At 38.2% G+C, this 27,742-nt stretch overlaps 1 protein-coding gene across 3 annotated transcripts in view; it reads left to right on the top strand.

Moving 5' to 3' along the window:
- NLK (nemo like kinase) overlaps positions 1 to 27,742 on the top strand; it is a 164,027-nt gene that overhangs the window by 132,697 nt on the left and 3,588 nt on the right. The window contains exons 4-10 of one of the 3 annotated variants that reach the window (XM_042914396.1): positions 1,886 to 1,992; positions 3,469 to 3,554; positions 7,421 to 7,630; positions 10,924 to 11,025; positions 19,504 to 19,590; positions 26,242 to 26,440; positions 27,360 to 27,453. In XM_042914396.1, the coding sequence (XP_042770330.1) occupies positions 1,886 to 1,992; positions 3,469 to 3,554; positions 7,421 to 7,630; positions 10,924 to 11,025; positions 19,504 to 19,590; positions 26,242 to 26,440; positions 27,360 to 27,453 (885 nt within the window). The remainder of the gene's footprint in view (positions 1 to 1,885; positions 1,993 to 3,468; positions 3,555 to 7,420; positions 7,631 to 10,923; positions 11,026 to 19,503; positions 19,591 to 26,241; positions 26,441 to 27,359; positions 27,454 to 27,742) is intronic. The other 2 variants (XM_042914397.1, XM_042914398.1) reach the window with 2 other exon arrangements.

Here is a 27,742-nt window from a genome sequence, read left to right as displayed (position 1 = left end):
TCTTAAGGAAGGTTAAATTTAAATCATAAAATTCACCCAGATTTGTAATGAATCATTAACTGTGGGTAGGAGTAAGACCTGAATCTGTCCTATTCTAGATACAGCAAAAGTTATATTCACAAGAGTTGAATTCTACATCTTCATTTCTCCCCATGCTCCAGCCTATGGTCATCGACCATGTGTTGATCGAACAAAACCCTGAAGGTATAAGAGTAAAAAGCATAGGAAGCTTAAAATTTAATAAGGGAGGCATAAATGTAAAAAAAAAAAAAGTTAAATAACAAAACAAATTATTAAGATTGGAGGAAGGCTTGGATTTGAACTAATCGTTTTATACATTTCTAGGAGTATTATACTTTATAAAGTAACTTAAGCCACAGTTGGTGGGTAGATTGTCATCCTTTCCATTGGTACCTTGGTGGCCTAGGGTGAGACCCCCAACCCTCTCTTGTTTGGATTCACAGGATGCTCCAGTAACATGTCTGAATAGACACTGAGACTCCTTGATCTTCACATTCTTCCTGGCCTGGCTGTCATTTAAAATGTTTACCCTTATTGAGAAGATATTTGCCAGTAACCTATCTGATAAAGGGTTAGAATCCAATATATATAAAAATCTTATGTAACGTCACACCCAAAAAATAAATAATCCAATTAAAAATGGGCAGAAGACATAAACAGACATTTCTCCAAAGATGACATACAGATGGCCAACAGACACATGAAAAGATGCTCAGTATCCCTCATCATCAGGCAAATGCAAATCAAAACTACAATGAGATACCACCTCACACCTGTCAGAATGGCTAAAATCAAAAAAAGAAACAACAAGTGTTGGCGAGGGTGTGGAGAGAAAGGAACCCTGGTGCACTGTTGGTGGGGATGCAAACTGGTACAGCCACTGTAGAAAACAGTATGGAGGTTCCTCAAAAAGTTAAAAATAGAAATACCCTACAATCCAGGATTGGCACTGCTGGGTGTTTACCCCCCCCCCAAAAAAAAACCCAGAAAAACACTAATTCAAAAGGGTACATGCACCCCTATGTTTATAGCAGCATTATTTACAATAGCCAAATTATGGAAGCAACTCAAGTTGTCCATCGATAGATGAATGGATAAAGAAGATGTGATATATATAATGGAATATAAATGGATATACAATGGAATATAATGTGATATACAGTGGATAAAGAAGATGTGATATATATAATGGAATATAAATGGGTATGCAATGTATATAATCGAATATAAAAAGGAATGAAATCTTGCCATTTGCAACAACCATGGATGGCTCTAGAGAATATAATGCTAAGTTAAATGAGTCTGTCAGAGAAAGACAAATACCATATGATTTCACTCATAGTGAACTTAAGAAATAAAACAAATGAACAAAGGGGGCAAAAAGAGTCTTAACTATAGAGGACAGTTACCAGAGGGGGAGGTAACTGTCCCCACCTACAGGGGAGAATGGGTGAAATTGGTGAAGGGGATTAAGAGTACATTTATCCTGATGTGCACTGAGTAATGTGTAGAATCTGTGAATCACTGTGTTGTACACCTGAAACTAATAGGACACTGTATGTTAACTACACTGGAATTAAAAACTTAATTTAAAAAATATTTACCCTTATTTTTCTTTTATAATGCTAATTATAGAGGAGTCACTTAGTTTATGTCTGCTAACTTTTAAATGGTAAATTCTTCAATTTTGGCAATTTTTTATCTTGTGAGGGCTGGAATTCTCACCTTTGTCATACTGTCTAGAAGCTTTCTTTCCTTAAACTTTCTCCAGCCTTAAGAGTGGAAGTTATTCTTTAGACCTAGCGCCTACTTTGAGGGGATTGGGGCTGAATTCTCTGAACTCTCCTTAACTTAAAACTTCAAGATATGTTGTCACAGAATTGATGCAGAGTGACCTACATAAAATTATCGTCTCTCCTCAACCACTCAGCTCAGATCATGTCAAAGTTTTTCTTTATCAGATTTTGCGAGGTAAGCTTTTCTTTGTGAAGAAAAAGGTAGTGTCACTGTATACGTGAAATGTTTTGCTTTTCATTTGAACTTTAATCTGACCTCCCAAGGCTTTCTTCTTCCCTAAAGACTTTTTTCTTTTGACCAAGGTCAAATATAATATTCTCTATGCTTGATGTTAAATAAGAGTCTTTTTTAAGGGTGGCCAAATGGTTCTTATTTTCAGTGATGGAAGAGAAAGCCCTAATTCATGACTAGGTTAATCTAGGGAGTAAATAAGCAAGAGGGTTTGTCAAACCCCGTGGTCTGTCACAAAGTTTCCACTAAACAGCCTTTAGTAGGGATATGTGACTGGCATCAGATAACTCAATTAAAAAGTAACTTGTGTCATCCAGACATTTATTCTTCAAACCAGCAGTACATAAGCCTGATCAAAGTGTTGGCTGGTGTACCTGAGTCCAATTCTAGAAAAACAAAATGACTCTTAAAGCCAGAGCATCAAGGAGACTGAGAAACAGCCAGCTAAATAATTCTTCAGGCTGGCTCACTCGAGAGCACCAACCTGATGGAGAGGCAGTTTGAGCCGACATTGATGGAGCTTCTTCTGGCCATCAGGTGTGTCCTTTGGAATTTTGCTGTTACAAATGGAGAATTAATTGTTTAAAGCTGAAACAGCTTCCTTACCTAGTAAAATATCCTCCCCCTACCCCTCCCTCACTAGGATTTATGGAATTCAGACATTCTTTATAGAGGTTAAAAAGCATCTTAACAACAGAATGAAAGCACAACGTTAAAACCACGATGTTCACTTTCTATGGATTTGTTGACATTCTATGGTGGGGGACAGAGTAAAGATACTGGATACTGGATCTTTTTTTACACTTGAAAAAAATACATGATTTACTGTACTTTGTTCAGAAGACTCAGCCTTGAAGCTGTGACCTTTTTTTAGCAGTGCTACAACCCTCGGTCTTTTAAGGTGTCAGAAATATTGTAAAGTAATTAATTATTACCCTCTCGAATCTCAGTGGTGGAGAATACTACTGACAGACCTGGGCAGGTTGCTGACTTTTGTCTTCCCAGTAAAAATCTGCCCTGGGAAAGGCTCCCCGGTGGGTAATGGGAATCACAGGGTGACGGTACCAGCAGCAGAGTTCCAGTGGCCAACCCACACCTAGGAGCAATTTGAGGACGTTCGTATGGTCAGCTTTAATTCCAGTGCCTGAAAAGCTTATCTATATTTAAACCTAAATCATCTTTTGAATTATAGGCATGATCTGTAGATTGTGCAAGCCTTTGATGACACTTTATTTTACTGTCGCAAAATTACAGGTTTTTTGAGGTAGGGCTAAGTCTAGCTTTTAATAATGTTTATTAGGCCATCATTTAGAGAACAGTCTTAAATCCTGTACTCTCTGTTTCTGTGGTTTTCCCCCCAAATCATTGGTTGAGCGAAAGGAATTAAATATCTGCAATTAAATCCGTTTGTTATTTCAGGTTTGAAATATCTCCATTCAGCTGGCATTTTACATCGAGACATTAAGCCAGGGAATCTCCTTGTGAACAGCAACTGTGTTCTAAAGGTAGCTTTTCAGTTTATTTGAGTATCTGAGAAAAATTCAGAATGTCAAGGCAGGATTAAGAGCAATGTGTTTTTGTGAAAGAGTTAAATTTGTTTTCATCGCTTTGCCAAAAATGAAAGAACCCAGGTTTCCCTAGCAATGTCACTAGTCATGGCCACAGTAACAGATTTGTAGTCTTGACTCATGGTTTCTTCATGATAGCTTGCATATGTTTTAGAAACACTGAAATTGGAATTACAATGTGACCAGAAAGAAGATGGAGAAGGTGATTTCTTTTTCAGTTGTTCCATTGTTAAAAGAAGTACACATCAAAAGGAATATTGGAAAACCAGTAAGCTGTTTATATGAGAATGAAGTATGGCTTTTAAGAAACTTGTAGCATTTTTATACCCTGCGTGACTGAGGTAGTAAAGTAGGGAAGTGGAAACACAAGTGAAAGTACTAAGCCAGGAAAGGGTTAAATGTATTTGACAGTATAGTAGCCAATCCTGCTACCTCCTCTGAGGGGGTATTGATTACAGGATTAATTATAGTTAGTAGCTCCAAAATCTCAAGCCATCAGTTTCCATTTTACTCTCCCCCAGTGTCTCCATCCACCCACCCCCTCACCCCTGCCCGTTTTTTGTTAGAGTGAGTGGCTCACCAATTGCAAAATCCACATATGTGCATCTCCCTGCCTCCAACAGAGAGATGTATTCATGGAGCTCCTAGATAGGAAGAGAACCACCCTACCTTCCCCATCATAGAAGGTAGAGATAAGGGCCTGCCTAGAGCTGTGCCATCCTGTGTAAGCAAATTTAAATTCCGTTTAGTTTGTGAGTGGCTACAGTATTACATGGTGCTTCAGTCTGCAGTAAATATTGTTAACGTTTCAACCGATATATTTGAAAAAAACTGGTTTTTAAATGTTGCCTGCTTTATAAGTAATCAAGCTGTCATTGTTACTTAGTTTGATGGCAGTTAAACTAAATATTAAAAGCAAGTATATAAATGAATATAATTTTGTATTTTAAATGCTTTCTTTAAACTGTGGCCCAATTTTCTTTAAAAGCTGGTATGATATACTGCTTTAGGATAAAATTCTCCATTATAGCCTTCAAGAACTGTTTCTGATTTAACTCTGGAAAGATTTTTTTAACTATTTTTCATAATTTCCCTGAAAACAACTAGTGTCGTAGTGCAGTCTCTTTCCACAGAGAAATTAATTGTCCCCAGTGTCCACTGAAGTAAATATTCTTTCTATAGGTCATTGAGTTCATTCCCCTGCTACCTTTCCCCTTTTTGAAGAGATCTGCAACCTATTCCCACAACCCTCATTGTAATTAAAACAAACAAACAAACAAACAAACAAAAACAAAAAAACAAAAAACTTAAGAATTCTTTATTCCGTTCAGGCCAAATCAGTTTTATGACAATTTATGCCAGTTTTTTCTTGTTTTGGTTTCTGGTTGGAGAATTTCACAAAGCATTTTGTGTAGAATGCTTGATGCCATTACCTGGTTGAAATCCATTAAAAACAGTTTTTTAATGTTTATTTTTGAGAGAGAGAGCACGAGAGCACACAAGCCAGGGAAATGCAGAGAGAAGGAGAGACAGAATCCCAAGCAGACTCCACACCATCAGTGCATAGTCTGATGCGGGGCTCAGATTCACCAACCACAAGATCATGACCAGAGTGGGATCAAGAATCGGGGGCTTAACCAACTACACCACCCAGGCGCCCCTGAAGTCTATTTTTTAAAATCATTAGTAATGGTATTGTAACTTCTGGCTACATAAATGAGTAACTAGAGGAAAATGTCAATTATGAATAAACCAATACACAGATCAGGATAAATTGAAATTGTGCCCTGTTCCTTTGACTTGTCCAAGCTGCCTACTTTTAAAACCCAGAATGGTTAGGGGGCTTCTGGGGTGGCTCAGTTAGTTGAGCATCAGACTCGTGATTTCGATTCAGGTCATGATCCCAGGGTCGTGGGATGGAGCCCCACATTGGGCTCTGCACTGAGCGTGGAAACTGCTTAAGGTTCGTTCTCTCTCTCTTTCTCTCTCGCTCTCTTTCTCTCGCTAAAATAAAAAAATAAAAATAAAACCCAGAATGGAATGTCAAGCTATGGACAAACTAATTCTGCCTTCTCAAATGTACAAATTCATCAAAAATAATTATGATAAAACATTTCTTTTAAATTATATCCTTTCATATTATGAATATATTTTATTTCCTATTAAGCACAAAATGGATAATTTTGTTGGAAATCTCATTATCCTTTTGGCTATCTGATCATATAAACTTCTTACTTTGGGTTTAGCTTGTCTTCCAGATAAATTGCCAGAAATGACTCCAGACTGATGTTTTTAACAAGGGACTTGCTTTATAACAAAATATTTTCTGTCCAGTGGGTGGTTGGTTGTTTTTTGTTGTTGTTGTTTTGTTTTTTGTTTTTTTACTCTAAATACAAGAATGATAGGAAAATGGATTAAAGTTCTTTGGTTTTTGTTTTGTTTTAAAAGATATCCTAAAACACCATGGCATTTTAAATATTATGTGTTATTTGAACCCTAGTCTTTGGGAGGATTTGATAAGCAACTTAATTTTTTTTAATGTTTTTATTTATTTTTGAGACAGAGAGAGACAGAGCATGAACGGGGGAGGGTCAGAGAGAGGGAGACACAGAATCTGAAACAGGCTCCAGGCTCTGAGCCGTCAGCACAGAGCCCAACACGGGGCTTGAACTCACGGACTGTGATATCATGACCTGAGCTGATGTCGGACGCTTAACCGACTGAGCCACCCAGGTGCCCCGATAAGCAACTTATAGTTTGGTTGTTGTTTTGTTTTGTTTTGTTTCCTTTTTGCTATGGTTTTCCAACTTTTTTTTTTTTTAGCTGTCAGACCCTTTTTTCAAATAAAATCGTAGGCTGGGACTTCAATTTAGAACAGTGTTATTTTGTCGCTTCTAACACTGACTCAATGAAGTTAATCAGTGAGAGTGCTAAAGTTTGGAAGACCATTACTTCTTGTCTTAGCCTCAGTGCTCCCCCTTTCTGTTTTGTTTGCCTAGTTTCAAGAAAGTCTTAATTCCTGAAAATAAGCAGAAGTTGCCATTGGTGGCACTGCTGTTGTCCACTAACAGCTCATCTTGCAACTGCAGCCTCTCAGTAAACAGAAGTAACAGGAAAAGATTCGTTTTTCGGTCTGCATGTAAATTAACCAATCTTCCTCATCTACTGTTGTGTCACCAGGTTCCAGCATGCTGTCCAAAACTTGAGAGGCATTAAGTTAAATATTTACGGCACGAAGAAAAGAATGAACCTAGTGGCACTGGTATCCTACAGTGTGCCACATTTTGACATATTCACACATTTGAGTGTGCATTAGTATTTTAAAAATAGATACATGTGAAGTTTAGGACTCAGTTTGATTTAAAGAAATTTTACTACATGTATTCTGTAATGAGAGTGAACATAGTTCAGGAAGTCTTCAAGATTGGCTCTTTTTTTTTTTCTTATAATACTTCCTCAAGAAGCCTTGAAAATACATAGTTTGGTTTCTACATTAAACCTAGAAATGTGCGTTGAGCTGTCTTTTTGGTTTAGTTGTCAATTGAAAAGACATTAAAAGTGAGAAGAATATTTTTAAGATCATCATTTTATATAGAAATAAGGAAGTTTGAGCCTTTTTTCCCCCCTCTTATACCGATAAGATCAAATTATGCATTGACACAAATATACCCTACCTGTATCATTGAAAACTTCTGAGTTTGGAGATCTATCAAGATTTTAACTTTTTGGCTGTTTTGTTTTACTTTACCATTTGTAAATACATGTGTCTCTTTAACAATATTTTGATAATCTTTTCTATTTAGATTTGTGATTTTGGATTGGCCAGAGTGGAGGAATTAGATGAATCCCGTCATATGACTCAGGAAGTTGTTACTCAGTATTATCGGGCTCCGGAAATCCTGATGGGCAGTCGTCATTACAGCAATGCTATTGACATCTGGTCTGTCGGATGTATCTTTGCAGAACTACTAGGACGAAGAATACTGTTTCAGGCACAAAGTCCCATTCAGCAGGTATGATTTTACTTTAGGCTTTAGTAGCTTTCAATTCTATTACAGATTTAAAGGAAAAAACCACCTTGCACACATGTCCTGGGCTTATTCGTTGTACTGTCTGCATTGCTTTTAGCAAATTCGGGTTCACTTAAAATTCAGAAAAGTTATGAAGTTGAAGATTACAGAGAGATTCATTTTGTAACTTACCGGCCTATTAGAGGGAGTGTTGGCTTTATTACTTGCGCCGATGCATGTAACCATTTGCACAGGTGTAATCTTCAGTTGTTAGATTGTCTCTGTTCTTTCTAACTGAATGCGTCCAACTTGAAAATGTATTTGGTGGCTTAATGTACTTACTCTTTATGCTTAGAATATAAATTTTAAGTGTTGATTTCCTTAAATCTGAACATTTAGAAACATTTCTAACCTTTGTTTTGGAGCTACAATATTTAAATATGGCAGAGAACATTAGAAGCTTATTAAAAGGTAGTTTTAAGAACCCATTCGTGATACTTTATCTGCCCTAAGAGCTAATTCATTATCATATTTTCTTGCGATAATTCCTAAGTATTTTTTATCCATAAATTCTAACAATGCAAACATAAAGTTTGCATTAGAATAATGTAACAATGATGGACTCAGGCTGCAGAATCAAATCGATGGGTTCCAGTCCTAGCTCTGCCACTTACTGTCTAGTCATTCTTAGGCAAATTAGAAGGTTCTGAGGACTGTTGTGCAGATCAAATGAAGTAATAAAGCTGGAAACGCGGCCAGGCTCACAGTGAGCTCTCAGCAAATGTTAGCAACTGCGAGAGTGGTGCTATGCCAGGATGATAGGTATGCGGCAGTAAATAAGACAAGGTTGGTTCCTGCCTTCGTGAAACTTGCACATGAGACAGAAAATAAAGTCTACAAATAAACATAAACCTAAATAATGATAAATGTTTTGAAGAAAAATTGAACCAGGGGATGACAGTGGAGCAGAGCAGTGCTGAAGGATTCTCTCTCTGAAGGGATGACATTTGAGGAGTACTCAAGTGAAATGGGGGAGCGAGATATTGGGAGTGTTCCAGGCAAAGGGACAACCCACATAATTACGCCTCTGAGGCAGGAACAAGTGTGGCATGTTGGGGGGATGGCACAATCAAGGAGGAGCTTGTAGGAGACAAGGTCGGAGGGAGAAAGAGCGCCTGACTGTGATGACCTGATAAGGACTTTGGACTTTATTCTGTCCAAATTGTAATGGAAAGCGGTATGAAGGTTTTGAGCAAGGGAGTATTGAGATTTGATTGATCGCATTGTAAGAGATCACCCTGACTACTGAGTATCTTTGTAAATAATTCATGCACCTGACCCAAAATGGAATTGTTTCTACAAAGAATTAACTGATACATTAGAAACTGTATATGCTATGATCAGCATTTAGTTATTTTTCTGCTAAACATTCCAAGTCTATTTTTATCAAATTTCCATCTTAAAAATTGATCCTAGTGATAAAAAATTGTCATATATAATTTTAATGTTGGGTACTATTGACAGTACCCACTTCACTATTCGATTTTTTTAGAGAGTAGATTTTAATGGACTTACCTGTAAGACCATCATGTCTGCACATAAGCAGCTGCCATACAGAAAAGCTTAAATAAAAGTTAAGGTGTTCAAATGCTGTATATCGAACCAGGATCTTGGGTTGCTACTGAAAAGACTGTGTGTGTGTGTGTGTGTGTGTGTGTGTGTGTGTGTGTGTGTGTGTTGTGTGTTGTGTGTGTGTAAAACAAAGTATGCAGCAACTGGCCTGGGATTCAGATACCTTATTTTCTAGAGAAATGCATGTGTCTTGAATTTGCCAGCATGATGTAGCCAGTAACAGATAACACTATCTATCATCAGTGTATTTTAGTATGAGAAGTCAAGATCTAAAATAGGAAAAGAGGCTAACTTCTAAATGGAAGTAGTTGTTTTCTGTAGCATTTTCTCTGTATCTTTGAGAAATGAAAACCCTAGGTGCTACAGTGCATAAAAATATTTCTCATCCATGGATCTAACCCATTGTAGACAACTTTCTGAATGTTTCCATTTGTTCTCATGAGCCAGTTATTTTCTTCTGCCTTTAGGTTGGTAGTTAGAGGTCCATAAGTATCACCAACACACTTTTCCCAAAAGGCTTTGTGTAGAGATCTTTTATGGAAAACAAGCTACTTGATCATCCCCATTATCCTGGAGGACAGTGATCCTTATATAGACCTCATAGTTTTGATAAGTGCAGAAAAATGGTGCTTTAGGGGCACCTAGGTGGCTGGTTAGTTAAGCATCCAGCTTTGGCTCAGGTCGTGATCTTCCAGTTCATGAATTCTAGTCCTGCATCGGGCTCACTGCTGTCAGCACAGAGCCCACTTTGGATCCTCTGTCCCCCTCCCTCTCTCTGCCCCTCCTTTGCTTGGGCTCTCTCTCTCTCAAAAACAAATAAACATTAAAAAAAAAAAAAAGGAAATAAAATGGTGCTTTATATCTGGCAATCCCAGTACCAGAAAATGAAGTATTCTGTAGGTAGGAATTTTCCGTCCTGGAAGAATCCGAATGACATATTATTGCTAATTAGGTTATGAAGTTGGAAGAGTTTTAGCACTACAGAAAATTGTGGAGGTGGTGTCCGACCTACCAAGACTTGTGAGAAGACCATTTTTTATTGTGCTTTGCTAACTAAATGTGGTCTTATTCAGTATTATAGTTTTCTAAGAACCGCAGTTTGCTGCCAGTGTAAGAGATTTCTAGCATACCTAGAATGTCAATGAGGTGTTCTGGCCCACACATCAATAGCTTAGCTTTCATTTCAGATGTGAATGTCCTGAGTAGTTCCTAAATCATAGCTGCCTGATTTATGGATTAGCTCCTTGATGAGCCTGAATCCTTTGGAAGCATCAGAATCCATTCTTTAACTGTTTGAAAAGAACAGTCATTAGCCAGGAGCAAAAGAGCAGTTCACCTCTGCAAGGATCATAGATACCATGATATCAAGACCCAGGGTAGGTAGATGCAGACTCCTAAACTACTACAGCCTTAGAATGCCATGCTTGCCGAAACATAGTTCATTTCTGTCATCTGGATTCCTAATAAAAATATTCTGGCCTTTTAAAAGTAGTCCAGAAAGTGAACATAGGGGCTCCTATCAGTTAATTTGGAATTTGCCTTAAGGTGGTGTTGTGTTTTTTTCCCTCCAAATTAGGTCCTTGGCCTTGAGTGATTGAAGAGTAATGGAAAGTTGTTTCCATGAGATCTTACTATATCCATCTGTATTTCATATTTCCTTGTAGTTGGATTTGATCACGGATCTTTTGGGCACACCATCACTGGAAGCAATGAGGACGGCTTGTGAAGGCGCTAAGGCACACATACTCAGGGGTCCTCATAAACAGGTAACATGATAGGGTGGGGATCTGTATTTGGTAACCATCTGGGCAGGATTTCTCTTCCGACAGAATAATGAGTTAAGACTGTTTAAACAAGAACATTACTTACGGGTTTTATTTATTTTTTATGTCATGGTCATAAATAAGAAAATGTTAAATATTTGTCAAACTAAATAAAATACCATAATCCCCAATGCTTTAGGAGAAAATAAATGCTGTGTAGCACCTAAATGACCCCTGGCTTTTTGTCTCCTGGTTTTTGATGTGTCTGGGAAAATGACTGGGGTGGAGCTTTCACTCCAGTGCCATACCTCGTACATGTACATCAAGATGTCTTTTCTAAATACTGAGCCAAAATACTCGGTACCTCTTACTCCAACTACGAGGATGAAGCTATTTCTACTGTACTCTTTCCACTAACACAGAATCAGATGTAAATGTTTTTAGAAAAGAAGTATGGAGAGAGATTGCCAGATTTGTACTGATCAGTATTACTTATAACCAGACAAGTCACTGTTGAGGAAGACGAGACGGCTTTTATCTCCACCTGTTGGTTTAGCAGCATTTTTTAGAAGCACTTTTCCTAATCCACTTTGGACAGAACAGCTTAATGATGTGAAGAGTGAGCAAGGAAAATACTTTTCTCGGGAGCAGCAAACTAAACAGAAAAGAGGAGGCTTGAACAAGAAGATTCAGCAACTAATTTTCCTGGGCTCTGCCTTGGTTTCTTTTAAATTGGGCATTTAGATGATCTGATGGATCATCAGGACTGATTGATCTGAATGACCAAATGGCAGACTGACTTCGACGCTCCTCTCAGATTACCAAACAGACATTTAAGCAAGGCCTTGCCTTCCCCTGGCAGTTTCTCTCTGTAATTCCAGTGTGAATCCACAGCTTCCATTCTCACAGGCATAAAGGGCAATGGGTAAAGTGCTTTCTCTTCTAAAACCAGCCCGAACTAGAAAAATAGAGATGAGAGATGTAGATGCTGGGATTTTAAATAGCCCCCTGCCGGTTACATCCCTCTATTGCATTTAGTTTATAAACTATGAAATAATTTCGGGTCCTAATTCTCTTAGAAAAGCACACAGTAAGTTTTAACCTAGAGAAAGGTTCTGTATTAATATAAGGAACCCAAAAGATCCATTATGTTCTATTTATTGGCCGTCATCAGGAATATTAAAGAAATTTTTCAATACCTCATGGTGAATATGCCCTTGGAACTAGCAAAATAATTTTCCTCTTTTACTGACCTCTTTAGGTCTTTCCTGACTAAAAGTAGCCAGTAATGAAATGTGATTAAGATCACATACCCTGGTGCCACTCTTCCAACTCTAGAGGAATTTTAACTATTGCTAGTGGTTGCCAGCTAATTAATCCTTTGTCAGAGCTGCTAAACAGCAGCTGAGAGAGCAAGGCTTCCTAAGGAGTTTCCTGCCTGCCTTCTAGAACAGCTGGAAAATGTAACATACTGCACCAAAAGCAACTGCCGTCCTTTGAGCATTCCTGGCAAGTGAGTCCTTTTCCTACTAGAAATTTTAAAAATCTGTTAGTTATACAGGGCGCCTGGGTAGCTCAGTCAGTTAAGCATCTGATCCTTGGTTTCAGCTCAGGTCGTGATCTCACAGTTCGTGAGATCAAGCCACTCTGCTGATGCCACGACGCCTACTTGGGATTCGCCCTCTCTGCCTCCCCTCCACCCCCACCTCAAAATAAATAAACTTTAAAAAATAAAAATAAAAATCTGTTAGTTGTAAAAACCTAGAAATTTCAATTAAATACAAAAATAATAAATATATTATTGTCTAAAATGAAGGAGGGGAGAAAGAAAAATTTAAAGTTCTATATTTATTTAACCAGTTAAATAGGTTAAGATGTTAAGCAGAATTTTTTTCCTATACATTTTTGCATGAATTGGCCTCTTAACAGTAATGCCTCCTAGAGTTTATTATTTTGTTTATCATTAAGATTAGTGATGGTCTTAAGAGAACTCCACAGTAAAAGTTAGGGGTAGCCCTGGCTAGTCTTGCTGTTAGAATATTTTGGTTTTGAAGAGACTAGTGGGGTGGAAACAAACTAGGAGACCATTTTTGCCCAGAGGCTAGATACACTTTATACAAAACTTTAAAGTTTTATCTTTAGATACTATTATAACCAGTGCCAGAAATGGTCTCCTGAATCAGGTGTTCATGGGCATTGAACACTAATCCAGGTAGATTTGTATAGCATATATAATTGAATGTAAATAAACTTAGCATATTACTTCGTTCCATTTTTTCCCCCAGTATGGAAATTCAGGTTTTTATCCACATTTGCTAGTAGATGTTTATACCACCATTACTCTCAAGAAAAGTTAGCAAACCCTTGAAGCTCTTCACTTAAGCCATCAGTCAGACTCTGCCTTTTCCCTTCCCACTCTCTACCCCTTCCCTTATACCCATGATGCGTATCCTTCATGCCTCTTGGCCTGTTAGCAACTGCTTAAAGGTATCTCCATTCACATTACAGCCACTTAGACCTGAGATCGGAAGACACATACACACCCACACACAAGTATATTGGTATGTAGCCATTTGGATTTTTTTCTTAACTTTAAAAAATTAATTGGGTTCCAAATCCAGTATATACACTATAGCTTGTGTGGTTCTGTACATCAAGACTGTTCTGCAAAGGACGTAGTTCTTAGCTCAGCGTTCCACACCAGATACATACTCTGTTGTATTTCTTTGGTCTTTAGTGATTAAGAGTGCAGGCTGTGGTGTCAGTCTCAGGCTCACCACAGGGCACAACATGATGATGGTGTCCCAGGAGTCCTACACTACAGTTTTCAGACAGAATGAATTGTGAATCCTGCCTCTACCGGTAACTCACTTTGTGACCTTAGGCAGACTACTTAACTTCTGTGTGCCTCAATTCATTCATCTATAAAATCAGAATAAAAATGATTCCTACCTCATTAAATTATTATAATGATAAAGAGATAGTACATGCAAGGAGAGCATAGAATAGTGTCTGGTATTCTGAACACTTAATAAATATTAACAATTAAAATTCTCACCATAAAATGGTAGGGTATAGCTTGTGATTTTTTTCTTAAGTTTGTTTTTTTTTTTTTTTCAATGTTTATTTTTGAGAGAGAGAGCGTGAGCGGGGGAGGGACACAGAGAGAGGGAGACCCAGAATGTGAAGCAGGCTGCAGGCTGCAGGCTTCAGGCTATCAGCACAGAATCCGATGTGGGGCTCCAGCTCCCGAACTACGACATCATGACCTGAAGCAAAGTCGGTCATGACACTGACTGAGCCACCCAAGCACCCCAGCTTGTGTGGTTTTTTTTTTTTTTTTTTTGAGTAACATATTATGATCAAGTGGAGTTTGTCCCAGGAGTGCAAAGATGGTTCACCTACAGAAAATCTATTAATATATTTTTTGACATTTTAAGTGAGAAAAATCATGATTATCTCAATTGATGCAGAAAAGGGATTAGATAAGGTTCAGTGCTTTTTATGTATTACCATGATAGCAGTTTTTTTTACAAAAACCTATAGATAATTTCAGAAGAATTTCTTTTTTAAGTTTATGTATGATCGAGGCAGAATGAGCTTTATTCTCATTCTGATGAAAGTGCATGCACACAGTAAAAACCTCTAACTTTTAGACAGGACTCATAATTCTCAGTGAAGCTGCTTAGGCTCTTGGACGTCTTAACAGGGCAAAAGCTATACCTCACTGTACTTATTCTGATCACTTCATGTAGAAGTTAGATGAACCACATTTAAACTCGGGAGGGATGCTAACATTTCGATACAAGTTTTTGAGTTTGAATTACAAAAAGAAAAACCTAGCTTTTTTCAGGTAATTCCCATTTAAGGAGCTACTCAAAGTTAGATGGAGCTAACCATTCTTTACTAACAATAATCATTGCTAACAATAATCATTGCTAACAATACTTACATATAATTTTATACACACACACACACACACACACACACACACATGCACACACACGTCATTGCCTGAACCACTTCTTGTACATTAGTTCATTAAATCCTCACGGCACTGTAATGTACCATATTCATCGTTCCTTTTTATAAATAGGAGACGGAGGGTTACAGAGGTCGAACAATGTGCTTAAGGTCATAAGCCAGGTGTCAAAAGTAGGTTTCTCTAATTCTAAAACCTGTTCTTAGCCAGTATACACTGCCTGGCACATATACCTTCACAGCAGACTTTTTAAATTTTGTTTATGCAAATGATATATGAGTACATGTAAAATACAAATTTTACGGAGAATTCGTCATCCCTAGCTACCCCTACACTATCCCAGTTACCCCTGGATTAATTTGAGGACATCTTCCCAGACATATTTTTCTATGCTTTTATTTACACATATTTGTACAAACAGCAATATTTACTGTTGTTTGTTGGGACTTTTTAAAAAATATAACCATTCCTATACAAAAGGAGAATCAGATTGGCTGTTTTCTTAGAGTCACAGATTACTGTCTCAAATTAATTTACTTGTGTGGTTGATTAACATACCTATTTCCATACAGCGTATCAATCACTCTTTCCAGTGAAACTCAGTTACAACTGGCTTAAGGGGAAAAGGAAACTTACTGACTCCTGCAACTTTTTATATGAAGTTGTTGAGCTACAACTGACTTCAGGCCTTGCTGATTCAAGTAGTCAAGTGATGTTCCAAGCCAGGAATCTGACCCTTCTCTGTTTTGTTTTCCCCTGTGTGTTTATAAAAATGGAACCAGCAGTCCAGGTGTATATTCTACTAACATATCAATCCTTCAGGAAAGAGCTTTCCCGGTTAGATCTAGAAAAAAATATTTGGAAGGTCACTGATTCACTTATGAATATGTTTGATTATAAGCAATAGAAAATCTTGCTTACAGTGGTTTAAAGAAATAGGGGTTCATTTTTTTCCTCATATCAAGAGGTCCAAAGGTAAGCAGTCTGGAGCTGGTCTGGCAGCTCGCTTATGTCATCAAGGACCTAGTTTTTTTCTTTCTTGCTGCTCTTCCATCTTTAGAACATCAATTTCACACCCTCTTGCTTATCTTGGTCACAAAATGGCTGTAGCTTGTCCAGAAATCCTATTCACATTGAAAACAAGAAAATGGAGGAAAGAGGGAACACTAGTAGTATGTGTCCCCTTTATCAGGAAAGGAAATTTTCCCAGAAGCCTGCCTAGTGAATTTCTGCTTACATGTCATTGTCTGGAACTATGTAATATGTAACTTCCCAGATGCCAGACAAGCTATAAAAAAAAAAAAAAAAAAAAAAAAAAAAAAAGAGTATTTTCTATCTCCTCTAATAAAGGTAGGTAAAGGAGAAGAGGACTGGGGGGGTATGGTTGGATTAGCCAGTCTGTTGCCTGTCCCATCCCTATTTTAGAACATGTATCTATCCCAGAGCCTGTCGTGGTGTTCAGGCAAATATATCATTTGAATGACCAGACCTGGGTCAGGTGCCCATCCTTCGAGTTGAGAGATTGAAGTCAAGCTCAGCCATCTGATTCACGAGTGAAAAGGGAGTGGTTCCCCAAAGGTCAAGGAATGCTGTTTTGTCTGCTGGGCAGACAAAAACACTGTTCAGTATTTTTTAGTTATTGTTTTCTCCTCTCCAACTCAAAATCTTGGATGAATGCAGTCTTAGCTGCCATGGCCCAAGTATTTTTTAAAGTTGATACTTAAGGCACTGACCTACTGGTAGGATTGAAAAGTCTGTTATCAGTCTTTAGTCCTTCTGTTCATCTCTTACAAGGTTTAGAATTTCCTTTTTCCTCAGATTGTTCACAACTAATTGTGTCAGTAATACATGTAATATTTTCACAAAAGTGAAAATAGGCCTGTCTGCTGACAGGTACCCATATCTTACATTTAATAGATCATGTTAGAAGTTCATTCAATTCAAACTTCTTTTTCAAGTCGGGATTTCTTTTCTATAAGCCCAGAGTGCTTACTGTATAGTGCACTGCCCGTTGTACACACTTAATTAACGTTGCTGACTGATGGTCACAGCTTCTTTGCTGCCAGCTAAAAACTTGCAGGACAGGACTCACACAGCTGAGCCAGCCTAGCCAACTCTATTGTGGGGATCAGCACTCTGCACTTGGCTTATGATGACTGCGACATACATCATTTAGGGCCCCTTACCCAGGTCCAGAAGCTCATTCTTGCTTCATTTCACTGACAATTAATCATAGTCATTAATAGAGCACTCTTTACAACCCTTCTTGTCCCCGCGATTCAGCACTGGCACCCACTCACTCCTGCATTGCTAAGTGGCTTATAAACTTGCAGAACAAACAGAAAATGGACTGGTATGTTTTAAAGGGGAAAGAGTAATGTGTGTGAATGTTGGGGGAATTAGCAAAACCTTTTTCCCAAATGAAATATTTAGGGCATATTTCTAAGCATTCTGTTTTTTCTTTTATTCAGATAGGTTCTGTTGCACTTGAGGAGAAATATAAACTTCTTGTCTAGTTCTGTTACCCTTGGCCCAGCTGGTTTCAACCACAATGGCCGGTGAATTAGAGGGGAAGAAAATGGAGTTAGACATTCAGTATGTCTAGTATTGCGTCTTTCCTGCGGAGCCAGTGCTAGGAACTAAATTATCAGTGGTTGTCTTTGTGGAGAGGTGTTGGCATAACTGAACTGACTTCTTTATCTCTGTACCCCTTCTTAACATGCATTTGAACACAGAAAAGGAGGAGACATATTAATATGACTGTTCCAGGCTGAAGTGAAATTTAGCTTTATTTTTAGTGTTTTTGTTGGGTGTAATTCTGTAAAGAAAAACTAGATGGGGGCAGGTGTAAATTTCCAGGTCGCCTTCACATCCACTCATTTGATTTTCACAAGCTCCTCATCTTGTATCCAGTTGTTCTCAAGTCTTAACAAATTTTGCCTTGTAATTTGTTCTCCGTTCAGTGGCCTGTGGAACTGTTTGTTCATATGTTTTTCTTGCCCGTCTGAGACCTGATGCTTATCTCTGTTGCCCCAGCACTTAGCCCAGGGCCTGGCATTTGGTGGATGGTAGATGATTAGCAATGCTTTGGGTTGGTAGGCTGGTCTGTGCTGGTCCAGTTTAATAGATGAGAAAGCCAAGGTCCTAGTGACTTACCTGACTCCTAGTGAAGGCAGAATTAGAACCCACCTGTTCTACTATTCATTCCCGTATTTCATTCCCTAAGCTGGAACATACCTCCAGCTCAAAAATAGGATGAGGGCTGGATTCTCTAGGAGGGCTGCCTGGCTGGCTCCGGCAGTGGGGCATGCAGCTCTTGATCCTCGGGGTTGTAGGTTCGAGCCCCACTCTGCGTGTAGAGATTACTTAAAAACAAAATCTTAAAAATTAAAAAAAAAAAAAAGTGGCAAGGAGAGAATTTCTTATGGTGAGATATTTTGGTCAGTGAGAATTGGCTGGAATTCGGCTGCCAACCTGCATAAGCCACTGAAAAATACCAGCTATTTGCAGTCGAGGAATCAGAATCTTTCAAAAATTATCAAATTATTTGCTTTTACACAATGAAAAAATTCCTAGGGAAAATATGTAAATTAAGTTGTAAATTAAACACACTCTCCACACTCCACCCCTTATCTTGACTAATACAACTGATTTCAGGGCTACCACAGACTTACATGTTTTTAACGAGAAATACTTCTCTATCTGCAAACATGTAAATGCAACAAAGAATAATAAGTTGATCTACAAATATTTGAGTGCCGGTGATAAATGGGTTCTACTCACATAATGCTTTTTATCTGTTGTAATCCTATCGGGTTTCATACAACTTTAGAGCTAAAGTCAGCTTCACATCATTTGTCCAACCTCATTCTGCGCTTAAGGATCCTGGGATTCAGACATGTTGATTTATCTAATTAGTTAGTAAATTAGAACCCTCATCTTATCTTCTCTCTGTTAGTCCTTGATCCTGCAGAAAACTTCTGTGAGGTGAATAATTATCTCCTGATGATTCTAAGATGTCTTGCTGCTGTTCTTATTGGATTTTCCTACGTGGCTTTGTTGGAAGTAGGCAGACATGTAAGACCTGGTTTACATGCTTCCTTTGCACAGTTTACATGCTTAACTTTGCATGTGTCTAAGGTTTTACCTATTTGTTGTCTCCCACTTCTAGGCATGTTTAGTCTTCCCTACTTTGCAGAGTATTTACAGTAAGGCTGGCAGGAGCACCATATGCACAGAGTTAGCTTTCAGTTTTCGTAGGCTCCTTTGTGTTCTGACCTACAATGGGTAATCATGCAATGTAAAATATGCTACTGGAAGTCAGTGACAGTTGTTGGTTCTGAAGACTGCTTAGTGAGGGGAATACCCGTTCCCTTTGAATGTAGACTTGTGTGCACACATCTCTTGAGCTTGGTACTGACCTCTTAATAAGTTGGCTGTATTCCATATCTACGCATACAGAGACTCACATATTTCAACTCTTTATTTTTTTTTTACAGCCATCTCTTCCTGTACTTTATACCCTGTCTAGCCAGGCTACACATGAAGCTGTTCATCTCCTTTGCAGGATGTTGGTCTTTGATCCAGTAAGTAGTGTTTATATTTATATATTTTTTAATGAATTAAAAATGTTCTAAGAAAAACATCCTGACTGTAAATGGATGAGCAATGTAAAGAATGACTTTTCAAAGAGAAACTTCAATCCCCGGTCTCATGTGTATCATCACGCTCACTCATCACAGAGAAGTTGGATTATTAATACATAAACATCTGGGTGAAGAGAGACAGGGACCTGTTACCATCCTAATTTTCTCCGTATTTGAAAAAGGAGTTTGACATCAAGGTAAATCAGGAGAGAAGAATTTTAACTTGATTTGAAAAACTCTGCCCAGAAGGAACTGCTTACTCTTTTGGTTGTTGAGATGGTGGCTTTATCAAATGCCATTTCCAGACTCGACTCTTCAGAGACAAAGTTCAGGTCTTCATTTATTTATTTATCCAAAGAATATTTATTATTCATGTCTGTGCCAAAAACTATTGCCAAAGAATACTCAAAAATGAAAGCATTTAGAAAAGAACATCTTACTTGCCAAGAGTACAAGAAAGTCACTGAATACAGTGACACCGAATACAGTATTTAAAAGAGGGAAGAAAACACAAAACTGCCATTTATTAAGTTTACATTGGCCTGTTCATAATAAGAAGACAGCTACTTCTCAGCATAAAGAGTGAATTTTTTGTTCATCTGGTGTTTATTTTTTGGTTTCCATTTGTTTGTTAACTTTGGCATGTGAGGTGCTTCGTGATAAGGGAAGAAAAACAAAGTGATGCTTCTCGTTCCCACACTCCCTCCTTGTGGACAAGTTCCCACCATGTAGGACACTTTGAACCACATAACTTGCTCAGTGAGGTAGTGATTTAGTGTCATTAGTTTGATTTTTTTTATTTGGCAAGTTTATCTACATAGCTAAACTATGTATGCAACAGGTGATGTTGATTAATCCATAAAGACCATTTTTTTATGTATCTTTTGTGGTTAACAAAACTAGAACCACATGAACTTCAGGCTTCAGAGGTCATTTCTGTCTGCCTCTGAGGTGTTTTATAAAGGCCCTGAGCTTAAATTTTACTTTCATGTGTCAGAAATAAGTTACTCTCTTTATTCTATTTAGAACAGGAACCAAGAACCATGTAATTCACCAGTACCAGGTTTTACTTACAGTACTTATAGCTGTAAGGTGTCCTCTTTCTCAGAGATCCCATGTTTATTAATGATCCTGACCTGCCAGGAGCTCATAATCTTTACAACCCTAAGGCTAGAATTTTCCAAGCCGTCAAGTGGATACCCAGCATGTTTTCCTGGGAGGCCTTTTAGATAGTTCTACATGTGAAATGTAGTCCTTTTTCCTTAAGAGTCGGGTTGTCACACCTAATTAAAATAAAACTTTTAGTGTGCTCATAAGTTACACATTAGATTTATCTATAAGAAGGAGGTAAGATTTATCGGGTTAAAAAGAGGATAGATTCTTAATGGACCTGTGTAAATAAGTACATGGTCATTTAAAAAGAAAGAATTCCAGGGGCACCAGCGTGGTTCAGTCAGTTAAGTGTCCAACTCTTGATCTTGGCTCAGGTCATGATCTCAGTTTGAGAGATCAAGCCCTGCATCAGTCTCTGCACTGAGAGCACAGTGATTCCCTCTCTCTCTCTCTCTCTCTCTCTCTCTCCCTCCCTCCCTCCCTCCCTCCCTCTCAAAATAAATAAACTTTAAAAAAAAGAATTCCATTAAGTCACTCTGCATAATATTTACCCACTTTTATCATTGCCTGATAGAACAAGGCCAACCAATATAAGTTGTTATGTTTTTACAGAATTATTTTTAAATTGGCCTGATGCTTTATTAGTTTATGACAAATATTAAGGATTCTTCTGTTTCCAGTTCTGAGGGTTCAGTTGGAAATAGATACCATTTTTAAAGAGTGTTTTGTTCTGATTTTAGCCTGTTAAGTTGAGGGTTAGCAATACAATAAGAAGAAATGATGCTTTTAGGGGCACCTGGGTGGCTGAGTCGTTTGAGCATCTGACTTCAGCTCAGGTCACGATCCCGTGGTTCATGGGTTCAAGCCCTGCACCGGACTCTGTGTTGACAGCTCGGAACCTGGAGCCTGCTTCAGATTCTGTGTCTCCCTCTCTCTCTGACCCTACCCCAGTCGCACTCCTTAAAAAAAAAAAAAAAAAGAAATGAGGTTTTTAAAAAATATCCATTAAAAATAGAACATTAACCATAATTAAATCAGTTTATTTAGTCCAGTTAGTCTGAGATAATTAATTAATTACTTTGTTGATCTTCAGTTAAGCTATCTTTTGCCACACGTCTGCTCCTGGACTGAAACATTCCTGGAAATCCTGGCTCAGTTACATGGTTTAGTCTAGGCGGTGGCTATCTGTGGTGATGATATCAGCTACGTCCATGAGTTTATATCCTGAATTCAGTAGTCAGGAGTACCTGGTAACAGTCCTTTACTGAGGTTCTTGTGATGTTTCTCATGGAAAACTTAATTCTTCAGCTTGTAGTACAAGCCTTTATGCAAATATAAGGAGAAAGCAGAAACCACTAGTGAATGAGGTTAAAGGCCTCTGGTTCTTTTATTATTATAGTATCAACAGAATTAGAAAGGATGGGGTGTAATAATCAGTTTATAAAGATGTGATTAACTATTAACTCAAATAGTGAAGGCATTAAACAAACCTCCAGAGACCTTAATTTATCTAAATGCAATAAATAGTTATAAATAATATTCTTTTTAACTTTTTAGTGTTTGTTTATTTTTGAGAGAGAGACACAGAAAGTGAGTAGGGGATGGGCAGGGAGAGGGAGAAACAGCAACCAAAGCAGGTTCCAGGCTCTGAACTGTCAGCACAGAGCCCAATATGGGGCTCAAAACCACGAATTGTGAGACCATGGCCTGAGCTGAAGTCAGACGCTCAACCGACTGTGCTGCCCAGGCGGCCCTACAAACAGTATTTTTAAAGCACAGCAATAATTGTTAGGAATTTAGACAAAATTAGTCACTTTTTTCTCTCGACAAACACACATCTATTATCTTGCAAACATCTCCTATCAAATATTCTTTTATACGCTTTAAAAAAATACGTATGTACTTCAACCTAAAGGTATTTGCACATCTTTTTTAACTATCCATTGCTTGTTCCTCTATAATGTATTAATGAAGAGCCTTTGTATATTAAAATTATGTTGTCTAGGTATCCAAGGACTGGTTATTAACTCAAATTAATTATTACTAAGGTCTTAATGTTAATTAAGAGTCAGATTAAAATTTAATGACACATTAAGTCCTTATGATTTGTAGCATTCTAAAAACCAATTTCTTTTTTTTATTTTTTATTATTTAAAAAAAATTTTTTTAACGTTTATTCATTTTTGGGAGACAGAGAGAGACAGAGCATGAGCGGGGAAGGGGCACAGAGAGGGAGATAAACATTTTACCTGTTATCATTCATCTAATGTAGTTGAATACATAATTTTGCTATTCTGTAATCTCAGACAAAGTGATATTAGTTTATCAGTAGAAAAAAATCAAATTCAAAATGATTAGGCTTTTTGTGAGAAAACAAACCCAAAACTTGTAGACTATTGTGGTAGCATTATTTGTACATGGCAATAAAATCAGGAAGAAACAGAGATGTTTTAAAAATGTTATAACTATTACTCAGACTGATTTGTCCAGAATCAGCTTGAATAGGAATATCACAAATTTCTTTATCTTCCACAATTACACACCAAATATTAAAACTTTTAAGTTATTTAAGAGAAATATTTTGCTTCTTACTATATAACCTAGTAACTTAAAAAGTATTCTTTTAATTCATAGTTAAAGCTTTATTTAATCTTTGAGTTACAACTCTACAAGAAAACATTTCAAAGAGTTAACATACTTAATGCATAAAGAAGAATAATGTTTTAGAAATCTTTCCATTTCTTTGTATAGGTTTTTAATATGTTGATATTGTTTCTAAAACCCAGCTGGAATAGGAGTTTGCCCCATTTGCTTTTTAAGAGATCTCCTAACATGATACATTAACTCCCCTCAGAAGTATACAAAGTACATCAATATGTTCACTTAGAAATATTTTATGTTTGTAAAATGGAAAATCTTACTGGGGTGCCTGGGTGGTTCAATCAGTCAGATGCTTAAAGTCAGTTAAGCATCCGACTTCGGCTCAGGTCATGATCTCCCTGTTCACGAGTTCAAGCCCCACGTCGGGCTCTGTACTCAGAGCCTGGAGCCTGTTTCAGATTCTGTGTCTCCCTCTCTCTCTCTCTGCCCCTCCCCCACTCATTCTCTCTCTCTCTCTCTCTCTCTCTCTCTCCCCCCCCTCCAAAAATAAATAAAACATTAAAAAATGTTTTAATATTAAAAAAAAAAAGAAAAATCTTATCATCTCTTCAAAACTAAAAGAGGCAGCTTTGATAAAGCAACAAAATTTAGGGTAGCAACAAGCATCCACATCTATTACAAATGTTGGTCAGTTAAACAACATATGTATGGTATGTAATTAAGAATATACAGGACATGGTTAAGTACCATTAGGTCCTTCCAAAGAACATATTGAAAATCTGAGTCATTTTGTGATCTCTTTCTCAATTGAGTAGGGCAGTTTTTCTTTTCAGTGTTCATACCCTTTACATAATGAGTCTCCTTTCTTTAGCCGTGTTTCAGAAGTTCTAAAGAGACATTAATTTGTTTAGAAAAACAAAAGTTGATCATTACATGCTAGGAATTTGATTTACTTTTTGTTCAAAGACTCTCTTAGGTAAGACACTTTAGAGGATGCCATGTTGGTGCACACAGAACATACAAACATAGAGCATGCTATCAGTAGTTGGGATGACACCAAAATCTTTCTGACCCTGCATTCTGAAGTTGTAGGAAATAGCAGAATCCGCAGACTAAAAAAAAATACAGGAAAACCAGATTCCAGCTGCTGGTGGCAGCTGACAGGGACCCAATTTCTGACATCTGCCACCTGACAGAAATGACTTAATGGTCAGATGATAAAATTAAAACCCAGATTCAATCACTGTCGCCACCAATGTGTTCACAATTGGCCACGCGCAATCAGAAAAAGAAATAGATGTAGGGGCGCCTGGGTGGCTCAGTCGGTTGAGCATCTGACTTCAGCTCAGGTCATGATCGCACGCTTCGTGGGTTCAAGCCCCACATCGGGCTCTGTGCTGACGGCCTGGAGCCTGGAGCCCACTTCGGATTCTGTGTCTCCCTCTCTCTCTGCTTCTCCCCCACTCTGTCTCCCCAAAATAAATAAACATTAGGAAGGAAGGAAGGAAGGAAGGAAGGAAGGAAGGAAGGAAGGAGAAAAGGAAAGGAAATAGACTTGCCCAAGAACCAGCTGTAGTGTGCAAAAGCCAGGGAGCTCAGTCCGCACATGAGACCAGGCAGAGACACTGAGGACTCCAAGAGGCCCAGTCCTGGGCAAAGTGAACTCTCAGCAAGCTTGTTTCTTTTGGTTCTGACAATAGACCTTTATCCCAGTGGAACCTCCAGGAATAAGTGGACCCATTTAGGAAAAAAGAAAAAGCTTACTTGCTAAGATGTACCAGCAAGTCAGGCTTCAGAAGGGCTGGATCACCAAATACAACATAAGACAAGTAGTGAAAGGAATAAAACTAAGGTTGTCAGGTTTACATTTGTCTGTTCGTGGTGGGTAAACAGCTTTCTTTTGTGATTCTCCTATCCTGAAAAGTCACGGCATGCCTTTTAACATCAGCATAGCAAAAAATCAGTGATAAAAGTGTTTTTAGGAAATCCAGGTTTATGGGAAATACTTAACGTTTTGTTATTTGGGGGACCAGAACCAGCAAGGAATGATCCAGTTAGTCTTGGTTCATTTGAGTGCAAAATGGCTTTCTTCATTTTTAATTGTGTTGTGTGAAGTGCTTGATTATATTGGAAGCAGGGCACACTGTCCATTTTTGTTCTACTCTGTACTGAGTCCATCCTTAAATACTTGAAAATGTACTTGCGTGTCTACTAAGCTGAAAGGAGGAGTGATTTTTTTTTTTTTTTAATAGAGAAACAAATTTATGGTTTGTATAAACCTGAAACTACTATATTAAGCATTCTGGTCTGAGGTGCTAGAAAACCACAGGCCACTGATATACAGACAGAGCCAGCCGTCAAAACGTGGCATTCGGACCGTTATCTGCTGCCTGACGCCAGCAGCTTCCACATAGGCTTTGGCCCGCAGTTGGTATTCAGAGAGGATAAAAGTTTCAAGCAGCTTTGTAAAATTGCCACCATGATCACATCTCTACCAAATGCTGAAACGTATTTAGAAATGTAACTGTTATTTAAAATGTAAACTGACCCCTCCAAAGCATTGCATATTTAAATGTCATGGTATTTGCCATGTTTGGCCATGCATATATCCATTTCAAGGTGGGAACTCTTCAGGATCTTAGCAGAGTCACTTCTAAGTGCTTTATGGTGGTGCGTGGTGGTCGGTTGTCCTAAGTGACATACTCCCTCTAACACTACACTACCCGCCTCTAAATTCAGTCACCCCTTTTTACACAAGATGTGCCGTAAATTAAGGATGGGCTGTGAAAAGCAGTTACTGTGTCTTACGAAAGATCCTGTGTGGACAGTCATGTTTATCTGTAGCGTTGATGTGCTGGTCTCTAAATTTGATTTCAGTCCAAAAGAATATCCGCTAAGGATGCCTTAGCCCACCCCTACTTAGATGAAGGGCGACTACGATATCACACGTGTATGTGTAAATGTTGCTTTTCCACCTCTACTGGAAGAGTTTATACCAGTGACTTTGAGCCCGTCACCAATCCCAAATTTGATGACACTTTTGAGAAGAACCTCAGTTCTGTTCGACAGGTTAAAGGTGAGTATCTTTCTTGGCCCTCGGCCAGGTAGGATAATAACGTCTTTCATTATGTAGCCATGAAAAGCTGAGTCTGGATGGCGACCAAAGTTCCTCCATGTGTTTATTTTACAACCTCGCGTATAGCTGCTTGGCCAGGGCGTATATGCTAAGAAGGCTCTGTGTGGTGTGAAAACACCGATTTAATAGTACGAGTGGAAGGTCAGGCAGAGGAGCTTCCCAAGATGACTTACCTAGTGAGTGTGACTCAAAGTAGTTAATATGGATTCACTCAGTGTGGTTTCATTGACTGAAACATACTGGACTTTTTTATAAAACATGCAGACTTTGAAAAGGATAAACATCTACTGAGGGAATCATTCCTTGAATGATCACAAGAGAGGGGAATTTCTGATAGTCTACTCCTAAAGTTCCCTGACACGATCTCTTATTGGGGTGGTCCACGCTGGAGGTTAATGACATCCAAAATTCTGAATGATTTTAGACATTTTAGGACATTCTAGAAAGGAGTGGTCCTCAAAGTAAACAGCCCAAAACTATGTACCTAAACACCAATTGAGGGTTTTTTTTAAGTGATTTTCAAAAAGGCAATAATTACCAGCAATTGAGAAGATTCACTCATAATGCCAACCCAAGTGGCATCACTCTCAAATTTACAGACCATTTTACTCCTCCCACTGATGGGGTTTCCAGCCCATATAATGCCACTTGGCAGAGAGGGGGGTTGCCTGTGTTTAGCAGCCACTGTCATTTTGGTTTCGAGACAGTCCCATTGGATTCTGTCCGATACGTGATATGTGTGTTTGATCTAATGAAACCAGTAGGATATGCTGTTTAGATGCTGGCCAGTTAGCTGAGAGTCCACTGCTCCCAGGCCTGCAGGTCGGCATGGATTGTATGATGTTTGCTTTCTCCACAGAAATTATTCACCAGTTCATTTTGGAACAGCAGAAAGGAAACAGAGTGCCTCTCTGCATCAACCCGCAGTCTGCTGCTTTTAAGAGCTTTATTAGGTAACTATGTGTATGTAATTCTTACTTTCTTGTTATTAAAAGGGTGCCGTTGTGATTTGGTTGTTCAGCATATTTCTGTTTTTATTTAGATTGGATAATATAGATAAAAAGAAGGTTTTCTTTTACGAGGTTTGGCTTTAGTCAAAAGCAAATTAAAAAATGACAGCATTCATTTTTACACGGACACCAATTCACAGTGGTTGCATTGGGTGGCGCTTTAGCAGTTTTGTTCCCAGATGACCACTGTACTGCCTGATCACGCGCACGGGTAGCTAGGGATCCTCCTGCA

Source organism: Panthera leo, chromosome E1 (genome assembly GCF_018350215.1).
Source record: "Panthera leo isolate Ple1 chromosome E1, P.leo_Ple1_pat1.1, whole genome shotgun sequence".
Lineage (NCBI taxonomy): Eukaryota > Metazoa > Chordata > Mammalia > Carnivora > Felidae > Panthera > Panthera leo.
The sequence above is the reverse complement of the archived record's forward strand: the minus strand, read 5'-3'. Positions and strand labels throughout refer to the sequence as shown.